The sequence below is a fragment of the Amblyomma maculatum genome, chromosome 1 (assembly GCF_055883805.1).
Source record: "Amblyomma maculatum isolate TAMU_Amacu chromosome 1, ASM5588380v1, whole genome shotgun sequence".
NCBI classification, from domain to species: domain Eukaryota; kingdom Metazoa; phylum Arthropoda; class Arachnida; order Ixodida; family Ixodidae; genus Amblyomma; species Amblyomma maculatum.
The window spans coordinates 142090878-142114969 of record NC_139344.1 but is presented as its reverse complement, the minus strand read 5'-3'; the positions used below and the strand labels follow the sequence as shown (position 1 = coordinate 142114969).

General features: G+C 44.2%; 1 protein-coding gene across 3 annotated transcripts in view; it reads right to left on the bottom strand.

Annotated features, from left to right (window-relative positions):
- Positions 1 to 24092, bottom strand: part of galla-2 (MIP18 family protein galla-2) — a 45431-nt gene that overhangs the window by 12074 nt on the left and 9265 nt on the right. For 2 of the 3 annotated variants that reach the window (XM_084589145.1, XM_084589144.1), the window contains exons 2-4: positions 18167 to 18246; positions 17697 to 17780; positions 5072 to 5243 (exon numbers count right to left, since the gene is read on the bottom strand). In XM_084589145.1, coding sequence (XP_084445271.1) covers positions 5072 to 5243; positions 17697 to 17780; positions 18167 to 18246 — 336 coding nt within the window. The remainder of the gene's footprint in view (positions 1 to 5071; positions 5244 to 17696; positions 17781 to 18166; positions 18247 to 24092) is intronic. The other variant, XM_084589146.1, reaches the window with a different exon arrangement.

Genomic DNA, 24092 nt, shown 5'->3' with positions numbered 1-24092 from the left:
TTAACCCGGTCCTGTGCTATCTACACCCACTTGGCCCCTGTGAACTTCTTAACCTCACCTGCCCACCAACTTTCTGCCACCTCCTGCTACCCTTTCCTTTCCTTGCAATCCAGTTTGTTACCCTAAGCGACCATCAGTTATCCTCTCTTCGCACTACATGTCCTTCCCATGCCCATTTCTTCTTCTTGATTTCCACTAGAATGTCAGTAACTTGAGTTATTTCTCTGACCCACTCTGCGTGTTTTCTATCTCTTAACGTTACCACCATTTTTCATTCCATAGTCCTCTGCGTTTCCTCAACTTAAGTAGAGCCCTCTTCATTAGCCCCCATGTTTCAACCCCATAGATGAGTACAGGTAAGATGTAACTGTTGTATACTTTCCTCTATAGTGATGCCGGTAAGCTGCTAGTCATAATCTGCGAGTTCTTGCCACATGCGCTCCATCCCAATCTGCGGTTATTACCAGTCCACTGTAGCCATTGTAGCATAATTGTGCAGGGGATCCTAGAAGTATGTTTGCTTTTCCTAGCAAATAGCTAATCCAACTTTTGCCTTGTTTGTTTATTTTCCTCATTTTTCAACTCTCGTTGCAAGGTTGAAGCTGGAATGTCATCTGCTATTAATCTATTCTGAATTGTTTGAGCTCATTGCAAAAAAAGACAACTGCAGCATCATTTTCATTTCACACGAACGCTGAACATTGCAAATACCACTACTGCGGTGCCATGGCTACACGGCTCAGCGGTATTAGATCTTCAGGCGGGTTTCGACAAAAAAAATAAGGCGAACATACAGTACAGCCCCATTTCTTGTCGCCGAAGTTATCTTCACAAGCACCTAATGAAGGCGTTCTAGTGCATGGTGAAATCGCGCACGCGGCATTTTCGAGTATATAATAGAAATACCATGCGCCAGGCAGTTAAAAAAAAAATCTGCTCCCTGCCGAGAACGACTCTTTTCTTTTTCAAGATTTCCTGGTTGAAAAATACTCCTTGCGATTGCTTAAGCTATCAAAGCCGCACCGCAGAGCAACGGGTAGGGACATGCTCGAGTATGCCTAGCAGAACGGAACGGGCTGCGCAATTAGAGCTAAAAATGCCCCAGTATTCCGATATCATTGAGGTTTTAGAGCGCACCTCTTTGGCACCCGTTCCTGCATTTCACGCCGGCGTCGGCGTTGTCCCTCGTAAGCAGCTCCGCAGCTGGGGCAGCGCGCATCCCCCCCTTCACAGTGCCGGCGACCGCGCATGTTCTCCGATTGCTGCACGTGCTCTTGCCCCCTTCCCCATCTTCCTGCGTAACAGTGACTGTGTTCTCCGGTTGCCGAAGCGCCGGCTCGCTATCAGCGGATCACAGTGCGTGCATCCCAAACCAAAACGTAGAACCATGTTGTCTTGACTCGCGAACGGCATAAGAGACATCAGTCAGTCACTGCTATCTCTTCGTAGCGCAACGTTCCTATGGGCCAACATGCTGCCTCCCGCAAGCTCCCGATAACTTAATTGCTCTCTTCATTTTTCCGACCACAAAGCTTCCTTCATGACAGTCAAGAAATGTTAGTGGAGTGTTTCTGTAAGAAATATGTGTGAAAAAAAAAAGTTGTCTACAGTTGTACACACATGTTTTGCTCAAAATCTTTGCCTCAATCTATCGAAAAGGTGGAAAAGCTGATGAGCTGCACTCAAATTTCGCATTAGAAAGTAATGTAATCGTCGGCAAATTTCTTTTTAGATCCAAATCATTCAAATTGGCTTGCAGACATCTGGTATGGCTCGCTTGATAGCCCACAGTATTGCATCAGAACCTAAAAAATCTTTTAAACACTGGAAACACACTGACAACGGCAGCAAACAGCACTCCCAAACGCGACCCCATGGGCCGGTATGGACAACTTCCACTCCAGTTGCCTTTCTGCTCAAAATCTTTGCCTCAATCTATCGAAAAGGTGGAACAGCTGATGAGCTGCGCTCAAATTTCGCATTACAAAGTAACGTAATCGTCGGCAAATTTCTTTTTAAATCCAAATCATTCAAATTGGCTTGCAGACATCTGGTATGGCTCGCTTGATAGCCCACAGTATTGCATCAGAACTTAAAAAATCTTTTAAACACTGGAAACACACTGACAACGGCAGCAAACAGCACTCCCAAACGCGACCCATGGGCCGGTATGGACAACTTCCACTCCAGCAGTTTTTTTTTTTTTTTTTTTTTATTTATTCCTTGGCTAGAGCTAACGTCAAAAAGTAAACACACCGTGATGTTAGCACTGCGCAGCATCTTGGTGCACTGCCATGAAATGCGCTGTGGAAAGCAACGGCGCAAAACGGAGGGTCGCGCTAACGACTAACGCCTTTTTTTTTTTTAATTCTCAGTAGCAAAAGTGAAGGGGGCAGGGGGGTTCATTATACGAGAAGGTCATTGTGTGAGTAAATGCAGTAAATTTAGAATAATGCAAATGGTTCTTGTCACTTTTCTCAAGGTCATTTAATAACCTGAGCAACGGATAGTTCGAACTTTTTTCCCGGTCCCGTGAAGTTCGAATTAACGAAGTTTTACTGTACACCAAGAAGGCCTGGTGCATACATTGGGCTGTCCGTTTCAATATGACTTTGCGAGGATTGCTTCAAGTTGTCTTTTTTTTTCTGCTTAGCTGACCATCTGTCCTGTGCCCTTGTGTGCACTCGTGAAATACTTTCCTTGGTTGCTTGCCGGATCTGCCTCTCCGTCTAATCTTCATAGTCTATCTCCAGCTTGTCAAACACTTTTAGTCAACTCCCAGTGATGCAAAAAAAGCGTTTTAAGATTATATGCTGCGTTTTAGTCAATCCAAGCTTCTATTTCGGTTAACCAACGCCAATACGCTGTTGCCACGGCCCAAAACTTACCCTTTATCACCGTTTTTCTATTCAGCTTTCTGCTGTACTCAAGATAGCAGGTCCTTTCTAGCTAGAGAGCACGGAAAATAAGCATTCTAACTCGGGGATTGACTCCGTGTTCGGTTTCTTGTCTGCTATGCGGCTGCATCTTGAAATCAGCGTTGATAGCCGCTTTCGGTGATGAGAGCAAAAAATTAATTGTAATTTTTCTACGATGCAGATGACACCAAGCTTGGTGAGAAGTTTCTTTAACTCATTCGTCACCAGAAGAAAAATAGCTGTTTTTCATAGGTCTCCGAGAAACTTTTTTGCTGCAAATTATACGCGATTTTAATTAGAGTTAAAATGCACAGCAATGATGGAAATAGAATGCACATATGAAAAACATATCTTTTGACACAAATACTCAGTGTGAATATTAAAAAAAAAAAAGATACAGGAAGCCCAGAACACGTTAGATGAAAATAAAAAATTTGGATTTACAAGATAATGATTCTTGAAGTAAATTAATAAAGTAAATTCTAGAACACACAAAATGTTTTACATCTTTCTTGAACATTGGCAACAAAATTTTCAAATTATAACCCAAATGAATTTTGAGGTAGAAAGTTTTTCATCGTACTACCTGAAACAGACTGATTTCAGCCCTTGATTTCAAATAAATTTTACTCTCCGAGAAGAAAAAGTTAAAAGTACAAGTTTTTTTTACTTCAGTTTGATAACATTACTAAGATCGCTTTAGAAAAGGCCGCAAAAAATTGCAGAAACAAAAAATATAGCCACCTTAACACTTGTAGCGAACTCTTGATTGAAAATTAAAAACAAAATGCTATGAAATCAAATAAAATATGGGAACATCTTTATTTACCAAAAGCCTATCAGAAAAGCATTCAATGGCTGTACTGCCGTTGACATGTCACGGGCGAACACGCAAGCTTTGACGATGTACAGATGCAAAAGCGAACTTGTCACTTTTGCTGAAGTGTCGTGTTTTGTGGATGCTTCATCGCAAAGTTTTCACAATCCCTGCGTTGAAGCATCCTAATATAGCGGTGGGGCGAATAAGGTCCAAAAAAATCGAGCAATCAGTCACAATGCGTAAGAAATTTCAGGTGATCATATAACTTAGTTCCATAAAGGATGGTGCGGCCACCACAAAAAAAGTTCGAACAATCCAGCATGTCGGAAAAATTGGGAATTAAGATATGCGGTCAGTGACTGTAAATGCAGAAAACAAAACGTACGTGCATGCAGCCACCAATGTTCAGAGCTGTTGTTGCAGAGTTTTATTATTGCAATCAAAATCCAACAATTGAAAAATGTCTTCTGAGCCGCTGCTATTGATAGCATCTACTACCTCTCTTCTAGAGGCAACAGAATCGCCCGAGACATTTTTTTTTGTGAGCGAACCCTGTTATCGAGGTTCATACCAGGTTGGAAGCATTCCACGCCGCAACTTCACATTCAAAGGCATTTGAAAAATAGCCACCATGCGGAAAAAAACAGAAACCATCCAAAAATAAAATACTGTCCGAAGTACAAACGAGGTGGTGCAGCAATTTGGTTGCAGCACTGGTGGCAGGCAATTTGAACTTCCGGTTTTCGAATTTAAACTCAGTTTGATTCTATCACTGGTGATCGAATCACGGTGGCATGGTAACGAAAAAGTTAATAATGTACAGTAAAAGAAATGTAAAAACTGCGTGCTTAAACTAAGAAAAAATTACTCAGATATTGCATAACTTAGCTCGTCACATTAATGACAGGCATTCAGTGTCTTTACAATCAAATAATCCTGTGGTTTTTCATAAACCTGGCAAAGCTTTATGTAAGCATTATGACGCCACAGCGTAGGCTACCACCTTACATATGCAGCCCAGTCTTATCCAAGCCATATCAACGTGCTTGTGTGGCCTAAGGCTAACATGAATGCCAGGACACTGGCAGGCTGGTTCTGCTATCGTCCTCCCACATGAAAGAAGAGGCCTGAGTTGGTACTCCTGCAAAACGTAACATACACTACTTGGAGCATGGCGCTGCCAGCTACCACCTGCCAGCGCCATGCTCATGATTTTTCGCTCACAACACCAATGCTGGTGCCAAATTTTCGGATGAATGGGGCCTTCAACACCGTCTCGTTGAAAAAGCGTTTCACTTTAAAGAAGGATGAAAAACCTCACAGAAGTACTTACTGGCTGCTTCTGATACATGAGTGCCAGGAAGGATTCTGACGTCCAACTTGAATGCAGGGGGTAGGCTACGGAGTAGCTTTACTCTAATGGCAAGTCCTATAAGCGTAGCCATGCTGCAGTGTGGGATGGTAGGGCGGAAGGCAACATCAATAGCAGACTTCTCTAGGTCCACCTGCAAAACACAAGTGGGTGCAATATACTCTTGTGGAGTACCTTGTCTTAGCCTTAATAAAAACAACTTAAACAGTTTTCAAAGAAAAATCAGTTATGCTTAGAAGCTTCTTCACTGGCAAAAACCAAACAGCATGAAACTTCTTTCCCTGTGGTACATGAAAAAAAAAAAAAAAAACATTAAAAATGTTGTTGCACTAGACCTGCTACTAGAAGAGAAAGTAAATAAATCTCCCCTTTTATAATTGGCCCCAAGTTACTTGTTATTTCACCACAACAGTGCCCCTCTATGCAGTGTAAGCCATGCAATGACTTTCACAACTCTCAAGCAGCTGTTGGAGCAAAGGACTGGCTGGACGCCTGCAACATGCCTAAAGCTGCAGCAATGCTCACATTTATTTTAATTATTTATTTATCATATTACTCACACTGCCTCTTGGCATTAAAGTGTGTGTGTGGGGGGGGGGGGGGGGGGGGTATTTACAACATAACCAGTACAGCATATTAACAGAAAAATGAAACATACAAGACTGTATAACACACAATAACACAAATGCAAGCACACATATCACAGCAGTGCAGCAAATGTTTCATTACATTTTGTTAAGACTGACTTCCTGGGACAACTTGTTCCATTCATTTACTGTTCTTGGAAAACAGCCCTTTTAGCAAGTCTGTTCTGCCTTTTATTTCTTTTACTTTGTGTGATTACTTCTTGCTGATATACAGTCTGGTGGCAATTGGTCATGGTCAATACCTGCTTTAGAATGAAATATGTTATGAGACAATTTCAGCCCAAGTATGTATCTGCATTTCTGTAGTGAAACCCATTCTAATAATTTCTGCGCTGTTGACACACTGTAATTTCTGCTGTAATTATTCAAAACAAAAGTGAACAGCTAGGTTTTGAGCCTTGTCTAATTTATCAATATCCTTTGTTTCAGGGTCCCATACTGCACACGCATACTCTAGTATAGGCTTTACGTTAGCAGTGCACAACAATCCTTTGGTTTTTAAAGCAAAACACCTGGCATTCCTGCATAGGAAACCCAAAATATGATCTGCTCTTGCCATTCTGTAATTAATGTGCCAGTACCAACACAGTTCACTTGTTAAATAAACACCAAGATATTTGCAGTCAGTGATGGACAACAAATACATCGAATTAATGCTGCAAACAAAATTACAAGGTGACCCTTTTTTAAAAAAGCATATATGGACATTTTTCTAGATATTAATCTCCATGTCACATTTTTCTCACCAGTTAGCAATTTTGTCAAGGTCACACTGCAGCGCGTCACGGTCAGCAGGATTATCAACAGGTTGGTATAAAACACAGTCATCAGCAAATAGTCTCAATGTAGACGATATACCAGCGAAAATATCATTTATAAACATTACAAACAAAAGTGAAAAATGATTTATGTAACCTTTGTCTCAAAGACAAGGGTAGCAGCTCTAATGCTTTTAATGCATGACTCTGTATGCTACTGTGTAGTATCCAAGATTTATCTGCACAGGTTGGGTATACATACACACTCAACACCTCAGATAGAGCAAGCCACTTGTTAAGAACAGCTCCCAGCATGGCCATTCACTTATGAAGAGAACTATGAGAAGAAATGCAGGGTTTAGCACACAGAGATTAACTTCTGAACAATGCAAGCTTCTCTTTAAAATTAACTCAAAAGATGATCATGAATGATATTTAGCACTAAACAAGTAACCTCAGTTCGCAGCATAATGACAGGGCTTTACCAAAATTTGCACTCTTTGGAGCTGCCTACAGTACTATTGTACAAATTATGTGACCAATCATAATTCGCTATTTATAATTTAAGTGGGACGTCACACGTACATGAGCACACTATTAAACACCAAAAGATACAAATACAGTAAACTCAATAATTCAGCCATCAAAAGACCAAAAAAGAAAATGTTTGAAATAATCGAAAGTTCGAATTATTGAAAGAGCCTACGAAAACTGCTAAAAACCATTTGCACCACAAAAATTTTATCCAGTGAGCACCAGTTATGACAGTTGTCTGCATTCGAGATGAAGCCAAAGTGAGAACGACGCTTTTCTTAGTTGCATCAAGCGCTTTGCTTTGCACATACAGTAAGGATAGTAGTTGAAGTGCTCCAAATTGTAAAGACCTCCACTACTTATTTTCCAGTGCAACGCAGTAGCAGTGGGGCTTCACAAGACAACCTGTCATGTTTTGAGGATGCTTTCCCGTACACTGCACGTAGTGAAAAGTTTTCAGTGAAGAGCGCAGCTCCAGCGTACCATAGAAGCAGCATATGGATATATGCGTAGACCACCTTAGCATGGTATGACCCCATCCCAAAATGAAAATAAAAGAACAGTGACTCGCCAAGCAGCACCAAAAGCGATGCGAATGGACGATATGCGCACCCGACTGCAGCCGCGCAATTGCCTGAAGTTAAGAAAAGCAAACTGAAATTACGCGACCGAGCTTATTTTTGAACTGGGGAACTCCGAATTGTGGCCGTGCCTGGCATAGCATGCACAAAATGCAGGGGAACCACTGTCACATTCAATTCAGATTCGGGGAGGTATATTTCGCTGATCGTTGGCTATATGGGTAGTACCTGGATGCGCTCCCCCCATCTGAACAAACTAGATCCAGCCCGCACATGTGCAAATTAACGAGCATCTGACATCATAGACTTACATGGATGACTGCCAGGACTATGCTCCTAGTTCGAATTATCCAAATTTCTGAATTAACGGGGGTCAAATTAATGAGGTTTTACTGTAATTAAGATGGACAAATTAAAACAAATAAGTTTAGCTATGTAACAGTCATAAGAAAAGAGTGCATTCATTTGCAGCTCATCAGGAAGCAGTACTACTATGCAGGAAGAAACCCTTTTTAATGCAAAAACAGGTTTTGGCCAGCACGTTTAACTCGCTAACGTGCCACTCTACACGGGGGATGAGAAATTGGGAACAAAAAGGCAGAAAGTGCTGAGAGTTATTTAAAAAAAAACAGAGAATAAGCAAGAAATAAACTGTAGTCCTGGAATTTAAGTACGGAGATAACAAGTGGCAGTGAAAAGAGTTTATAGAGGTTTTACAAAAGATCCACATTCTTGAGATAGGTGAAGAAAAGTTCAGTGAGCAATGCTCCTGTAAAAGGCAGAGTAGGGTCATCATGAAAAGTTTACTGCAAGTGGCATTCGTGTTAATACCTTCACTCCGAATCACCAAAATGTTATGTGTATTTTTTTTGGTAATGCTACAATACAAAGGCTGGCAGTTAGCTGAAGCTTAGTAACTATCATGCTGGTTACTTTTTCAACGTAAAAAGCAGATAATAAACAAGCAGCAGCAAGCTAAAATGAAGATTCTGAAAGGCAACTTATTGTGATCTTCATGTGGCAAGATATGTGGATTTACCATCTAAAGCTATGCATGTGCTAAGAGTGATGCAGTAATGAAGAGCTGAGGATTAATTTTGACTACTTAGGATTCTTCAATGTGCGCCACCATTGCACAAGGCACGAATGTGTTTGCCCTTTGCTTCCATCAAAACGTGGCCACTGAGAGGTCAAAGACCAAACAATTGCCAACCAACTACCTGAATGAAGTAGTGAAGCAAAGTGCTATAAAATTCCCTTGGAGCACTCATTTCATGTCCATATGATGCCTACCTTGCTGCATTCACAGGACAACACTCTGTTCTCTGATTTTTTAGGTACAAAAATTTCTTGCCTCATGTTAAACATCCATTTCTTGCACCAAACTCAAGAAATGAAAGGTCAGCTCACAGCTACTATCAGACATGTGTACCTGAATGCACAAAATAGATGCACAAGGTGCATTATGTGTAGCACGATACTCGGCATAAAGGCAAACAACTAAGTTCTAAAAGCTTCAGCTCCCAGTGGTACATGGTGCAATTTGAACACTGCCATGACTTTACAGCAGCACAATATAATCATCATCATCATCAGCCTGACTATACCCACTGCAGGACGAAGGCCTCTCCCATATTTCTTCAATTAACCCGGTTCTGTGCTAGTTGCATCCACTTGACCCCTACGAACTTCTTAACCTCATCCGCCCATCTAACTTTCTGCCGCCCCCTGCTACGCTTTCCTTCCCTTGGAATCCAGTTTGTTACCCTAAGCGACTATCGGTTGGTTAGCCATCGGTTACTCTAAGCCACCATCGGCAGCACAATATGGCCATTGTTTATAAATCCTTTTCAGTTCTGGAACTGCGCCTCCGAAAGCGGCGGCGCTTTGCTCCTAGGCACTGAGATGGCGCTGCGGTCGAAGTTCGCGCCACACCAGCTACGTGCCAATATGGCAGCGTTATCGACGCTGCAGTAGCTGCGGGCATTTATTTGGTGTTTTTTTTAATCCAAATATCCTGTTTTTCTCTGAGAGTATCTGTACAGCCTCTGCTGCACTGCAGTTCAGTGTCGGCGGCGGCATTGTCCATGAATTATTAATCGATGACCTACAAGTAGCACGCGCTGCTAGATTTCTCAAGCGCAAATTTTGAAAATGATCACTCAGAGGGTAGGTAATGTCTTTTCCTTATCTTTTTTAGAATGTTAGGACTGAGCAACCATATTCCCATGCATTTTAAGCAATAATATTCCAGCAGGCACTGGTGTAACATGGAGAACAAACACTTCTCTCCGTCACCCAATGGGTGTTTGTCTTGCAATTGGGAGAGAACGGTATCCCTCAGAAACAAATTGTTACGAATAACATGAATGATGTGCAACACACACTTTTGGGAAGGGAATATTGTCAAATTCTATAAATATGCAATAACCGATGAAGTGGTCAAAATCCAGCGGGTTGAATGGTCCTTCAGGCATGATACAGTTTCTAGAGTATGTCCTAATCATCTATTGTACTTCAGTCTAAATCAAGAATGGCAAAAATTTATTAACGGCAAAGCTACACACAGTAGCACAGCAAAAAGGGTTGCCAGAATGAAAGCTTGGGCGAGTTGGTGATGGCTTTCTTGCAACATAGCGCTAAACAAACAGGGACACAGCGAGACACACGAGATGAGCGCTGTGTCCCGTGTGTCTCGCTGTGTCCCTGTCTGTTCAGTGCTATGTTGCGAGAAAGCACAAAGGGACGTGTGGAAGATACCGAGTAAATCAGCTGAGTGAAATTCAGTCAAATGGTAGAAAAAAAAAGATTAGCACTTTATCCTCACCTACCGATTGGCAGCTATTGATGAAAATGGGCACTGACCACGGGTTGATTTTTTTTCCCAAGGCAAGAACATTACTAAGAGCTAGTGCCAGGGTCCGCGAAGTCATGAGTTACAGAATATCTGCCTGTGGACAACTGGTGTTAATGCTGCCCGTATGGATCTGACAATTAATTAGCTAAGAGATGTAAAGGTGATTGTGCACATTTTGCAAACTATGCAAGGCCTGTTGGACCCCTAACAGTGGAGGGACTGTCTACCACAAAGAGGGCGAATTTCTGAATTACACAGAAAAGTGACGTAAAATGTTCGAAAATGGCAAAGGCCCTGAAGAGAAAAGGTGCATTATATTAACTCACGAAAAAGTTTGATCTTGCGGCCCCTCATTTGACGAAGAAGCTGGCTGATTCGTGACGCTTTAGCCAGCAGCAAAAACAAACAAATTAGCAAATTCAGGGAAGAGGTGAAGAAAGCGCCAAAAGCTCTCATGAAGGCCTATAAGACCTGTCAAGTTAGAATGTATGAAAATGAAAAGGAGTGTGCTGATCCTTTATACTGCCCATAGTCCTTTAATTGCCTCAAGCCTCGGCTTCGGACGACATCAACGGTCAGAGGCTTCACACGTACGCCTCACACAATTTTTCTTTTTTTAGGGGGTGACGTGTCACATATTGCAAGAACAATAATGATGAAGGCAATGTTCATTTGGATGGAAAGCGATGAAACAGGAGAGGGCATAGCGAGTACTCACCCACTTCCAAGGCAATGCACCAACATCATGTGGGAAAATTAAAAATTAGGGGGACACTTAAGTTCCACTGTTAAAATGCTATAGCATTTCATGCATATGAACGATGCTTTTCATCAAGCATTGGCTTTCACTCTGGGCTTCTGACACCTTTAAAATATGAACACATTGGCGGGAGAACGCGCGCGGCGCACCGCCAGCGGAAGGACACCCGTGCTACAGAGAGGCCACATCTGTTCTGCGCGACGGTTACCACGGAGGTCAAGTGACAGCGCTGACCTCGCCTTGTGTCCGACTGCGCGAGCAGATCTGCGATTCTTTTTTCGGGCAGCAGACCGCATTCCAGCTTCTCATTGTCCCTTGTCATATAGACAAGCGTCATGTTTGTAAACAAAGGTGGCGCTGCGATCGGTAGCAACATAGGGTGCAGGCAAAACACAGCGTGCCTACACTGCGCCAAGCGACGCTGCCTTCGAAACCAGTTCGCGCGTGCGAATATCCTGAAGCATAAGCTTCGCTTGTGCATGGATATGGTTTTGTTTATGCCTAGAGAGTAGTTCAGCACTTTATCAGCAGATTATTTCTGGAATTACTTGGCGAAGAGCGCTGCATTGGCTTCCTTCTCCGTGGCCTCAGCAGCGCGCATTTACGGTAGGCACTGTAGTGACTGAATAAGTTAGATGAAAAGTAAAAAGCACAATGTATATGAAAAACTAACAGCCAGCATTGTTCAACTCTCTTGTGTATTGCTAGCGCATATGCAAGGATAACGAATGAATGAGTGGAAGTGTGTTTTCCATATGACGAGCTCTTTTGATCTTTCTGCTGGAGCACCTTCACTCTAAAGAACTATTACCCATAACAATAGTGAACTAGAAATCATATTTCTAGCTCAGTGTACCGGCAACTTAAGTCAGAATTTCACCGAATGAGAACTCAATCTTTGTTTTTTGTAACATATTCGCCTAGTACGCGAACTTGTTTTATCCTGCCAAAAATACATTTGACGTCTGTTTCATCGTACAGACGTAGCCAATGTCATTCACAGGTTAATATATACATGAAGGCCCGTAAGAATGCTCTCATTTTTTTTTTTTTGCAGTTTAGGAGAGGTGCGTGAGTGTAATAGAATGTTTTTCACGATCACTTGCAGCAAAATTTGCGCGATCTGCTAAGCTATTTTAATATACTTCGGAGCTTTTCATTCAAAAGCGCGTCATCTTATCTGCTCATTTTGCACCCCTCATAGCTGATTCCAGTTTGGGACATTAAACTCCATGTACCATATATATATATATATATATATTCATGCTCAGCAGCAGACGGGTCGCACTCGCGTCATTGCTTATGCCAGTCGCCTCCTTTCAGCGGCTGAGCAAAATTATTCAATCACAGAACGTGAGCGTTTAGCCCTTGTGTGGGCCATTACAAAGTTTCGCCCGTACTTGTTTGGTCGCCCGTTCTCCGTCATCACCGACCACCACGCCTTATGTTGGCTTTCTTCGCTGAAGGACCCTACTGGTCGTCTCGGGTGTTGGGCGCTGCGTCTTCAGGAATACACTTTTTCTGTCGTCCACAGGTCCGGCCCGCTATACACTGATGCCGATTGCCTGTCCCGCAACCCGGTAGATCCACCGTCTGAAAGCGAGTGCGACGATGACCCCTGTGTGTTGTCGATCTCTGACCTTTCAAACATTCGTCATGAGCAGCGCTTAGAAAGCAAGCTTTGCGGCATTATCAACCGCCTCAGCACTGATCACCCTGACGCTACCCTTGCTTTGTATGTGCTCCACAACGGCACTTTATATAAGCGTAATATGCGACCAGATGGCACTGAGCTTCTGCTCGTAGTCCCCGACCACCTGCGTGCCACCGTTCTTCAGCAGCTGCACGACGCGCCTACTGCGGGTCATCTTGGCGTATCTCGTACGTACGACAGCGTTCGCCGGCGCTTCTTTTGGCCAGGCCTCTACTGCTCTGTTCATCGTTACGTGGCTTCTTGTGACAGGTGTCAGCGACGGAAGAAGCCCTCGGGTGTGCCTGCTGGATCCCTACAGCCTATCGACATCCCAATAGACCCATTTTCCCGAGTTGGCCTTGATCTCCTCGAGCCTTTTCCTCTGTCTGCTTCGGAGAATAAATGGATTGCCATGGCTATGGACTATACTACGCGCTACGCCGTTACACGAGCGATGCCCACCAGCTGTGCAACTGACGTGGCAGCGTTTCTCCTTCACGACGTTATCCTGCTCCACGGTGCACCACGCCAGCTGCTCACTGACCGTAGTCGCTGCTTTCTTGCTCAAGTAGTCGAAGAAATTCTCCGATACTGCTCCATTAAGCACTACTTCACCACCGCTTACCAGCCACAAACGAACGGCCTCACCGAACGCCTCAATCGCACACTCACGGACATGCTGTCAATGTATGTATCGGCTGATCACCGTGACTGGGATATTACCTTACTGTTTGTGCATAATTCATCCTGTCATGCTACAATGGGCTACTCGCCCTTCTATCTTCTGTTCAGCCGTGACCCTTCTCTTCCATTTGACAGCGTACTGCCTCCCACCGCTAATGCAAGTTCCTATGTTCGTGATGCCATATCCCGAGCTGACGCCGCCCGTGTTATTGCTCGCCGCCGACTGGCTTCCTCCCAAAACTCACAAAAACGCCGCCATGATTCTCGTCATAGGGATGCCCACTACTCTCTGGACTCTCTTGTCTTGTTCTGGACTCCCACTCGTAGAATTGGGCTCTGTGAGAAGCTCTTGCCACGCTACACAGGCCCCTACCGTGTTTTACGGCCAGTCACTTCCGTGACATACGAGGTCACCCCTGTGCACCCACACCGACAGTTCGATATGTCCCGTACAGAAATTGTTCATGTCGCTCGCATGAAGCCGTACCACTCCAGCTGTAGTTCCTCGACGTAGTACGCACCGGGACTGTGCTTTTCATGCCGGGGTAATGTTACATATATGCCACCAAAGAGGACGACGATGAACAACTCATAGACGACGAAGCTGAAGAAATGGTTGGTACTTGCCTGAACACCTACGTCTCTCATCCCCTGTTGTGTTTTCCCCCTGTTGTGGTACTAGCCTTCTGCCACGTATCAATATATATATTGATACATGGCATATATACTGATACGGAAATATATATTTGATACGGAAATGTCACTGACATTCTGGTTATGGATGCTGCGGTAATACCCACGCTGAGTATTTGATTGTTGGGTACTGTTGGAAGCGCCGGACGGTTATAGCGAGGTGGGAACCTACTGCTGCAGTATCTGGCGATGTGACATTCGACGCCGCAGCGGTAGCATATCGGCGGGGAAGGTAGAAAATGCTGTTGCGAATAAGAGCAGGGAACAGCTGGGTGCGTCGTAGGTCTGGCTGAATGCTCATACTGCTCAGGAATCCTGGTAGATCGAATGGAAGATCTATGTGCACTTGAGGCGATGTCATACCTTGGGGCGTCAGGCATCGACGCATTCCGGTTGGCGAAATGCATAGGAGGATAGTCAATAGAAGCTGCAACTTCAGGAGCTTGTGGGAAAGGCTGCACTGTAATCGCTTGTGGTGGTGAAGCCGGCCGTCTAGATACCCTCTGGACAGAGACCTCAGCAGATTCGTGCAGGGGAAGTGGGTTGAGCCGCAGGAGTTCTTCCCGCACGATTTGCCGGATCGTCGACGGAAGATCTAGTTGGGCGTGGTCATCAAGGCTGACCACGGTAGGCACGTTGGCCAGCCGCCCAAATTTTGGCGCAATACAACGCGTTTTGAGACCTTGAAAAGCGCGGATGTGTTTAATAACATCGGAGACGGTTTCAAGGGTGTCTTTGGCGATTAAAAAGTTGTACATGTCAGCCGCGATGCCCTTCAAAATGTGGCCGACTCTGTCTTCTTCGGGCATGTTGGAATTCGCACATTTGCACAATCTGAGGATCTCTTCTGTATAAGTGGTACAAGTTTCATCCGGCAATTGAGCTCTTTGGGCAAGGGTCTGCTCAGCCCGCTTTTTGCTCGGTACAGAGTCACCAAAACGCTGTTTGATCTCAATGGCAAACCGTTCCCAAGTTGTCAAATTGTCCTCGTTATTCTCGAACCATGTCATAGCCGTGTGAGTTAGAAAGAAAACGACATTTGTGAGCATGGTGATAGGGTCCCACCGGTTGTACCGATTAACTCTTTCATAATGAAGCAGCCACTTCTCAGCGTCCTCACCTTCTTCTCCAGCAAACAGTCGTGGTTCGCGGTAAGGCTGGCAGGGAATAGAGCTGGAGGGGGCAGGCCTGTCACCAGGCTGGCTTGCAGCGTCGCGGCTGGCACGGTTAGAATTGGTGTGGTCCATGATGGTTGGAAGCGGTGGTAGTCCAGCAAGGCGGCGACTACGTCGAAACTCCAGTTGGTCTTGCTGCGCCGTACTAAGGGATTGAACGGAGCACCTCCACCAAGTTGTTACGATGAAACAGCAAAGGGGTGTTTATTTATAGTGATATGGCAGTGGGATAAGGTGAAGCCTACTAGCCCCAGGCACCAACGCTTTCTCCTCTTCTTCTCCCAGACCATCACAATCTTCGTCGTCGTCAGTGGCGTGACAATATATACACCATGCCCCAGCTGCTTGATCTACGTTGTACGTGGATATTTAATTCGTTCGTCAAAATCTTAGTGAGCTTCAAAAAGAAAGTTTAATAATCTGAAAAATAACGCCGCGTGACTTAAATTTGCCCAGATCCCAACGATGTTTACTCACTTTTTAGGGCGGGTGAAAGTGATATTAGAGAAAGGCTGCTTTACAAGTTCGGACCTGTTTCGGCAATATCGCGCTGGAGTGACAGCTCAAAGTAGTAGCAGTTACCTTCGCAGCAGTTTTTGTGTCCTTTTCTGTACGAACATACGCACGGGCGCAGGTGAATGGAACTGACAATTCGCGCAGTGCTTCTATTATGACTTGACATAGTATATACAACAAAACGTGCACGAGCTGCAGGCGTTTTTTATTGCACTATTCGTCATACGGCTAAACAGCAACCACGACTATTAAGAGTTGCAAACAAACTATTCAAGTTTTAGTGCAGCAGTGCAACGCACGTTAGCTGCGAAGGCAATCCATAGCTGAAGGGTCTACTTGTCGCACTCAACGTCCCTGCCCGTCGTTCTCTTATTTATCCTACCGCAAGAAACGTGAAAACAGGTGCCATTTCCTTTTTTGTGTCTCATGGCGCAACCAACCGCACCACAGCTTGCAGCTATATTAGGAATTATGCCCGAAAACCCTGCAAGCGTCGCGCATCCAATGCAGACGACCCGAGCTTTTGCCTACACCACGAAAGTCACTGCTGGCGCCAGCGCCGCCGCATCTCCACTGACGTCACGGACTGACGCTTGTCTATACCGCAATGATCGTGTTTGCTCTGCAGCACCCAAGCTCGAGCAGTCTGAACGAATGTACGTACTGTCCTGTGTACATTTTTCCCAGCGTGTATGTTTGGAGGGCGCTGAGACCCAGTATGAAAACAACTCACTTTCAAGATCAAATGGTTTGCCGATGATCGCTGGTCAGATAATTTGCCCGCAAAAAGGGAATAACTGAACAGTTTCGAGAAAGTGTTCCATAATGCACTCTCATTGAGGCTGAGTTTTCAATGTGGAGACACAAAAGCAGATTGCTTGGTTTGTCGCGGCTGGCACGGAACGCTTGATCATGGTCTCGCCGCCGCCGTAGGAAGTTATCTTTCGTAGTAGCCACGAGATGGCAACACTGACGTCGCTGAGCTGGACATCTCTCATTGGCTCTCTCGACTCGCGGCGCGCCGCCGAAAATGGCTCCTCCACCTACTCGGCCCAGGCAGATCTACCCGCTGTCGAGACAGGTTTTACAGAAAGCTGCTTGCCGCAGCCAGCATGCCACGTGCGTTTTCCCGCCAGTTGCGTTTTCCCGCCTTTTTCCTTTTTTTTTTTCATTTCTTTATTTCACCATTCCATTAGATTTGATTTCTTTAACTCGTCTTTGTCTATCACCAACCAATTGGTTATCAATCACTAGAACTACAAATTACCACAGTACAGTTTCTTTTAATTAGGCCCCGATTATTTCCAACGCATGGTGCAGACTAGTACTACGCCGATGACTTTCCAACCAAAGGAATTGTATAACCTGTCACTTAACACTAACCCGACTGGCAAGAGTATATCACCTTAAGTGTTGGAGCACACGGCAATGCCTGTCATTGCTTGCACGTATATGTACAGTACATGAATATGTGTGCAGGTATTAAAACCAAATGGCAAAATGTATACACACGAAAGTAACTGTTCTGCCCAAAATGATAATTATCGAAGACAGCCATTTTTTTCTGACCAGCAATCGTCCTTACTGTCACAGGACACAAGTTTGTAAACTCATAAAGCGCAGACAATGACGGCATGAAGCGCGGGCAACGCTTCAGTTCTGTTCGGGAGCACAGTGGAACACTGTACTTCTGCAGCAGACGATGCTCTTCCCTGGCACAGATGCCGACAGCAGCGCCGCAATGGCAGGAACAGCAGCGGGCCGCCTGATTCCTACAGACGCACCGAGGAGATACGGAACTCAAAAGAATCTACAAATGTTGAATATGGCACTGTTGTACCATTTGTAACACAGGCTGTGCTTCCCCTGTTCCCCTTCTATGTCATTTACTGGCCAATAATTTGAAGAGATAATTGCCACAGCCAAATTTATCACTGCGAATAACTTGATGATGAATTTAATATCAGCTAGCAAACCACCTTCATCTTCTACGCTTCAACAACATCAATATCCTAGCATTCAAACACAAGTGGCCAGCCTTTCAGTCATATGCTTTTAAAAGCAAATTTAGGCTGTGAGTTACACAGTAATATTTTGTTACAGTAAAATGCACCTACAAATATTTGAATAACTAAATGCAGGAAATGAGATAGCTTACCGTAATGTTTTTTTCATCCACTACATTCAGTTCTTCCAAAGTGAGTGGATGCTCAGGATCATTAATGGACCGTATATGATGTGCGAGAAGTTAAGGCTAATAATAGCTACAAAATAGTGATGACAAAAAAAAAATAAAAAATAAAAATCTCCCTTTGTATTTTTGAAAAAACACAATGGAGTAAGCAGCAATTTTAATTAAAGCCATATGAATATACCCACAGCAAAAATGTTGTACCAAGTTTCACCAAGATACAAGACCATAAAGAGTACCCCGAAGTTCTGATATGTTGCCCAAGCTCTCGGCATCAATGTGAAAAAAAATTATCAAAACATTAGCGAGCTTTAGCATCGCTCACACATCCCACTGAACAGGTGCAGCTGGCTCTTCATGTTCATCACACTGTGTTAAACTTCAATCATTTGAGCAGTTGCTTTTTCCAATACAATGGAGGTTCCTTTAGTGCCACAACATAGGTAATGTACTGTAAAAGGGTCTAGCAAAACATATGCAAGTTTAACTTTTGCTTAAGCTCAGTATATGACCTGTCAATGATGAGCTAAATTTATTTTTGATCAGCTTTTGAGCACTTCAAGTGCTTTTTAAAGTTTACATTAAGGCCAAGACAAACACTTGGAAAAAAAGACATGATGCCAGAAAATATGTCACTTTTTCAATAGCTGAAAATAGGACACTCAACTATGAATGCTTTTCGTCACATTTATGTCTTTTCTAACATACAATGGCTGAAATGACAAAATTTGTTAGTTTCACGTATATACTCTACCTTCAAAAGGACCTTTAATAAGTACAACATCCAACACCAGTCACCTCTAGGAGAAGGGCATGTATAGTGTATAGCCCATAGGTGTCTTCACAACACAAAAAACACAGAAAAGCTGAACTTCCTTGGTGCATAAGTATGCAGCCAGAAACTATGAGGCCCTGCTGCGGTGGCTCAGTAGTTAGGGCGTTCAACTGCTGATTTCAAGGGCTTCAAGGGAGTTCAATCCCGGACGCAGCAGCCACTTTTCAATAAAGGCGAAAAAAGGTACCCATGTACACTATCAGGTGAGTGCATGCTAAAGAACCCCAGGTGGCCAAAATTTCCTAACCTCTTTACTACAACTTCCCTCATAGCCCGAGTCACTTTAGCCTCATGAACCAAACCAAGAACTATAGGGTGCACTGTGCACTTGTAGAAACTCTCATTTAACAGAACATTGAGAAGATTTTAGAACATAGAAGCCTCACAGAAAAGCTGAACTTTCTCACAGCCTAAACATGCAACAAGGTATCATGGGGTGCATGTGCAATATGCAACAACTACTCCTTATTTCCACTTTGTGCATCCAAACCATGGCAAAATACAATTGTTTACTTCATTTCAAGGGGGAGGAAGAAATAGGGGAAGGGGTGGGAGGATGAGGGTTGCCATGTTCAAAAACATCTGTGGGTACCTGCAAACTGAGAAATTTTGTCTTCTTTCACTTCCACTTTAATATCCTCATTAGAAGGTATTACAGCAGAACCTTGTTGATACATTCCTGGTTCATACAATTTCCCATTTCATACGTTCAAAATCGCGGGCAGTAAAACAGTGCCCATGGAGTTACACTATTATTCTTTTATAGTTCTTGGAAAACACGATTTCTCGGTTACTACATTCGAAATTTCGACAAACTATGGTAGTAAAATATGTTTACGATCAACCGGACATAACCTAACTAGTGCTCACGTGAAAAACTGATCAGCGGCGCTCCCCCACCACAGTTGCTTTCCTGCAGTTCACAGATGCAACAGGGCAAAGCATCAAAGAAAGCCACCGAGCCAACAAACACGAGGCGCCCGTTCCAGTGGAAATACGACTCCATGAGCAGAAACGCGGTGGCTTTTTTTGCGGTGCATTAGGGGCATAGAAATTAATCATTTGATAACTACAACTACAGTGAAAGCTCGTTAATTCGAAATGGCGCCATCACCGCTGCCGCGGCCAGCAGTGCCAATGGGTAGGGGTTGGTAGAGTTACTATATAGGCTTGTTACTATGTAGGCAAAGCCTATATAGGTGCTTTGCACTGATGCTCACGTGGCGCCCAACTATGCCGCCGGCCGCCTTACTTGTGGTGCACATAGCAGACGAACGTTTCCACTAGCATACTTTCCCCGCTCGGCGGCGCATTCAAATTGCCTTTTGGAATTCGCGAGCCTGGGAGATTCGGCTGGCCATCGCCACGCGCGATAGCAGCAAGGAACTACGTAGCAAATAAACGCTATTTCGGATGAACAGCTGCGCTGCTTAGTTCTGCTCGAGCCTAGCTAGATCTAGAAACAGATACAAAGATGCCGTGAGCTGACTCGAAATGCAGGTAAGGGTCAGGGGCAGCAGTGCTTCCATGAAATCGGAGAGTTGGAATTTGGAAGCGTTATTGTTACCACACTACAGAAATGCTTTTTTACACAAAGGTTGCTATCCACTGTCGCAATTAATGGTAGCTCATTGAGGCACCAAACTGGGCTAAGTGCATGATCGTGGTTCCTTTTTGAGCTGTGCGCCATGCGTGTTAACAGAAGTCGGCACGCGAGTGTGCAGCCGATGCTCGGTAGTTCGCACTTCATCACTGTCATGTCTGTCTTTCGTGTTGGCATCTGTAAGCACAGTGTATGTGCACTGATCCAATTAAACTGACAGGTTGCTGAGCTAGGTGGCGAGCTTGTATTATAGCTCTGGTGCAAGCATAGATACGAAGCATGTGTACAAGAAAAAAAAGCAATCGATAGGGTGTCCACGACGTCCCCGGGAAACAGCACATGTCCCAAGGACTCGATCATTTCAAGGACCGAAACAGGACGAGGTCACATATTTCAGACGTACAGCTTTTGGAATGACTTAATTGGTGCCCATCCTGCGCTTATCTGGGATGCACCTCATCCAAAACGTTCACAGGTAACCCTGAGGGTAAACTCTGAAGTGCTATGCATAGGTTTCATATGCAGAGGAGATCAAAATCAAGGGTCGCAGATACGTCATCTAGAGTAATGTAACAGCCCCGTACACCTGCTGCAGAACCCCATGCGGCTTTCCAGATGCACGGAGCTGCTATTGTCAGCGTTGTCCGAGCTTTAAACCTAATCCTACCCTTTTCGCGTACCTCGGCTCGAGCAGTGCTAACCAGCGTATAGGCCCATCCTAAGTGGCATTTCTTAAGAAGCTATCGAGTGTGGCAATTACAGGCCCGATTTCTGATGCGCACGGAGTCTAAGTGACAACATGAATGTGGCACACGAGCCACCGTAACATGATGGAAGCAGGCTTTCGGAGCAGTACTGGAAGGAGTTCGTCTGCTACGTGCAACATGAATGTAGCATGCGAGCGACCGTAACACAACAAAAGCAGGCTTTCGGAGGTTCGCCTGCTACGTGCACCACAAAAATGGCTGCCGCCAACGTAGTTGGGCGCCATGTGGGCGCAGTGCATACCACCTATAGTAACTCTAGAGGTTGACGGCAGCGACGGCGGCTGTGTGCTCGTCTTTTACGTAATCTCCGAAGCTTGCAGCTAATACTCGTTAATTCGACCCCTATTATTTTGGAAATATGAGAAGTATTTCTGTTGGTGGAGTCCCAACCAACGTCCATGAAAGGCTATGATGTCAGACGGGCGCTACGAATTTCCAAGTAAAAGAAAAAAAAATAATATATTGCGCGAGAAATTTTTCTGTCTTTTTTTTTTTTTTGAGACGGTCATCCATCCTTTTACCCACAGGTCATCAACGAAAGCGCGCGGTCAGTCGCAATCATGACGCTGGCTCTTTGAGCATCGTTCACTTTGCTTCAAAAGGTGTTTGAAATATCCCAGGTTCCAATGGTAAAGTGAAAACGAGGCCTGCACAACCGGGCGAGCTCTTGCACACTGGCCCCTCCCCCCCCACCCCACTCCTCTCCCCTTCTTTTTCCTGCTACTGCGAACATGAAAAGGTAAAATGATGTTATCGCTGCGCAGCATCTTGGCGCAGTGCCAAGAAGTTCATGGTGAATGCGACGGGGAGGGTGCCAAACGTAGAGACATGCTAAGGAACAATTTTTCTTTTAATTTTTTTTTTTTCAAATTCTCATTGGAAAGAGGGAGGGGGGAGGGGAGTCATTATACGAGGGGCATGAGCAAAAACGCAGCAACTGTAAGCCATCACGATGGCTTCTCCACATGCCATTAGTGTAAAGAGGCGAAGCATCCGGAAAAAACCAAGGAGGTGATTCCGGCTCGTCATTCCTTCTATGAATCAGATCTGTTGCTAAATCTGTTCAGTGCTCAGGAAACTGAATTCTGCGATAGCTAAAAAAGGAGCTGTGCATACTTCAAGTCTATAAATGCTAATCTACACCTTTATGCAGCGAAAGCCTCAATTCTAAATGTCTTTGTACCTCATTCAGCAGTTAATTTTTTATGTTAAGCAGTTCCGATCATATGTTCTCCTGGATAATATGTTTTTCCCAGCATTTCTTCTTAAAAAAATAACAAGGTTTTACTACATAAGAGGTGCGACAAGTATTTCAAACTTATATTATAGGTGACACTCTATCCTCTACATAATAGCTACAAATTCATTTTTGTTGCTGATAACCATGGCAAAACTTCAGCTAACTTAGAAAATGAAGACGCACGCAGTTATCATGCCCTCGGCTGCAGGGCACGCCGAATCAGAGATTGCAACATTTCTGAAAGTTGCCCGATCATTTGTGTTTAAAGGTGGGAAAGAACTGGAGGCTGCCAAGGGTGATATGAACACTGTTTTGCAATGTAAACAACATTGTCACATTCCGACACTCTTAGACACAAGATTTCATCAGTCACATTCAAGTTATCATTGATGAAGCCCTTGTGTCGATAAGAGCCCTTGCCAAGAAGGTGCAAGTTGAGGAGACCACTGCCAGATGTGTAGTTCAATGAGGACCTTTGCTACACACTGACATATTAAGCAAGGCTATGAAGCCCTGGATTACTGTTGTAGCACATGGGAGGTGTATGTTTTTCAGCAAGACCCTGCACCATCCCAAACAACCAAAAAATGGGTAGTTGGTAACCTCCACGACCATATTACTCCTAACATGTGGCCTCCCAGCTCCCCAGATCTCAATCCAGTGGACTACTATGTACGAGGCATGGTTAGCAATGAGTCTAATAGGCATCCACACAGTGTTGTTGCAGCTCTCAAAGGGGCTACTGTTGATGCAATGAAGAATATCCTAAAGACTACCTACAGTCGGTTTCAGCAGTGTGTCGAGTCTGCGATTGCTGCTCTTGGCGATTTCATTGGATGATGACATTCACTGCATGCATGGCCACCTGTGTTAAATGGTCATAACTTTGTTTTCAAATACCTGCCGCTCCCAATACAAGGTCATGACTATTTTTGCAGTTTTCACAAGAAGGCCAAGTAATCAACACATTTTTGTGCGATTTTTACTGAAACTGAAGTTATGCTTTCCAAGTGGAAGCATGAAACTAAGTTCTACTCGTTCTACTCACACAAAATAATTTTTTAGCACTTAAATGAATACTGAGAAAACAAGTTTAACCAGAAACTTTGGAAAAAGAAAAACTTTATGTGGCAAACTAACAAAGCAGCTAAACCTTTGCGCTTACGTGCCATGAACTATATAGTACCATGCAAACGACATAAAACTAACAATACTAATATTGGCCTCGAGATCGAGCAGAGTCGCCACCTAGCGGCATAGCGGCGAAACCTACCCAGTGTGGATGCGTGTTTGCGTCGCCTGCCAGCCCGCAGTGATTTCTGCGTGCGCATGCGTGGCGTGTACAAGTGTTTTTTGTTTGTTTCACGGTTCCTGCACGCTTTTGTTTGCCTGTCTGCCTCTTGCAAAGACAAATGTGAACAGGCTATCATCGCACGCTTCATTGAAAG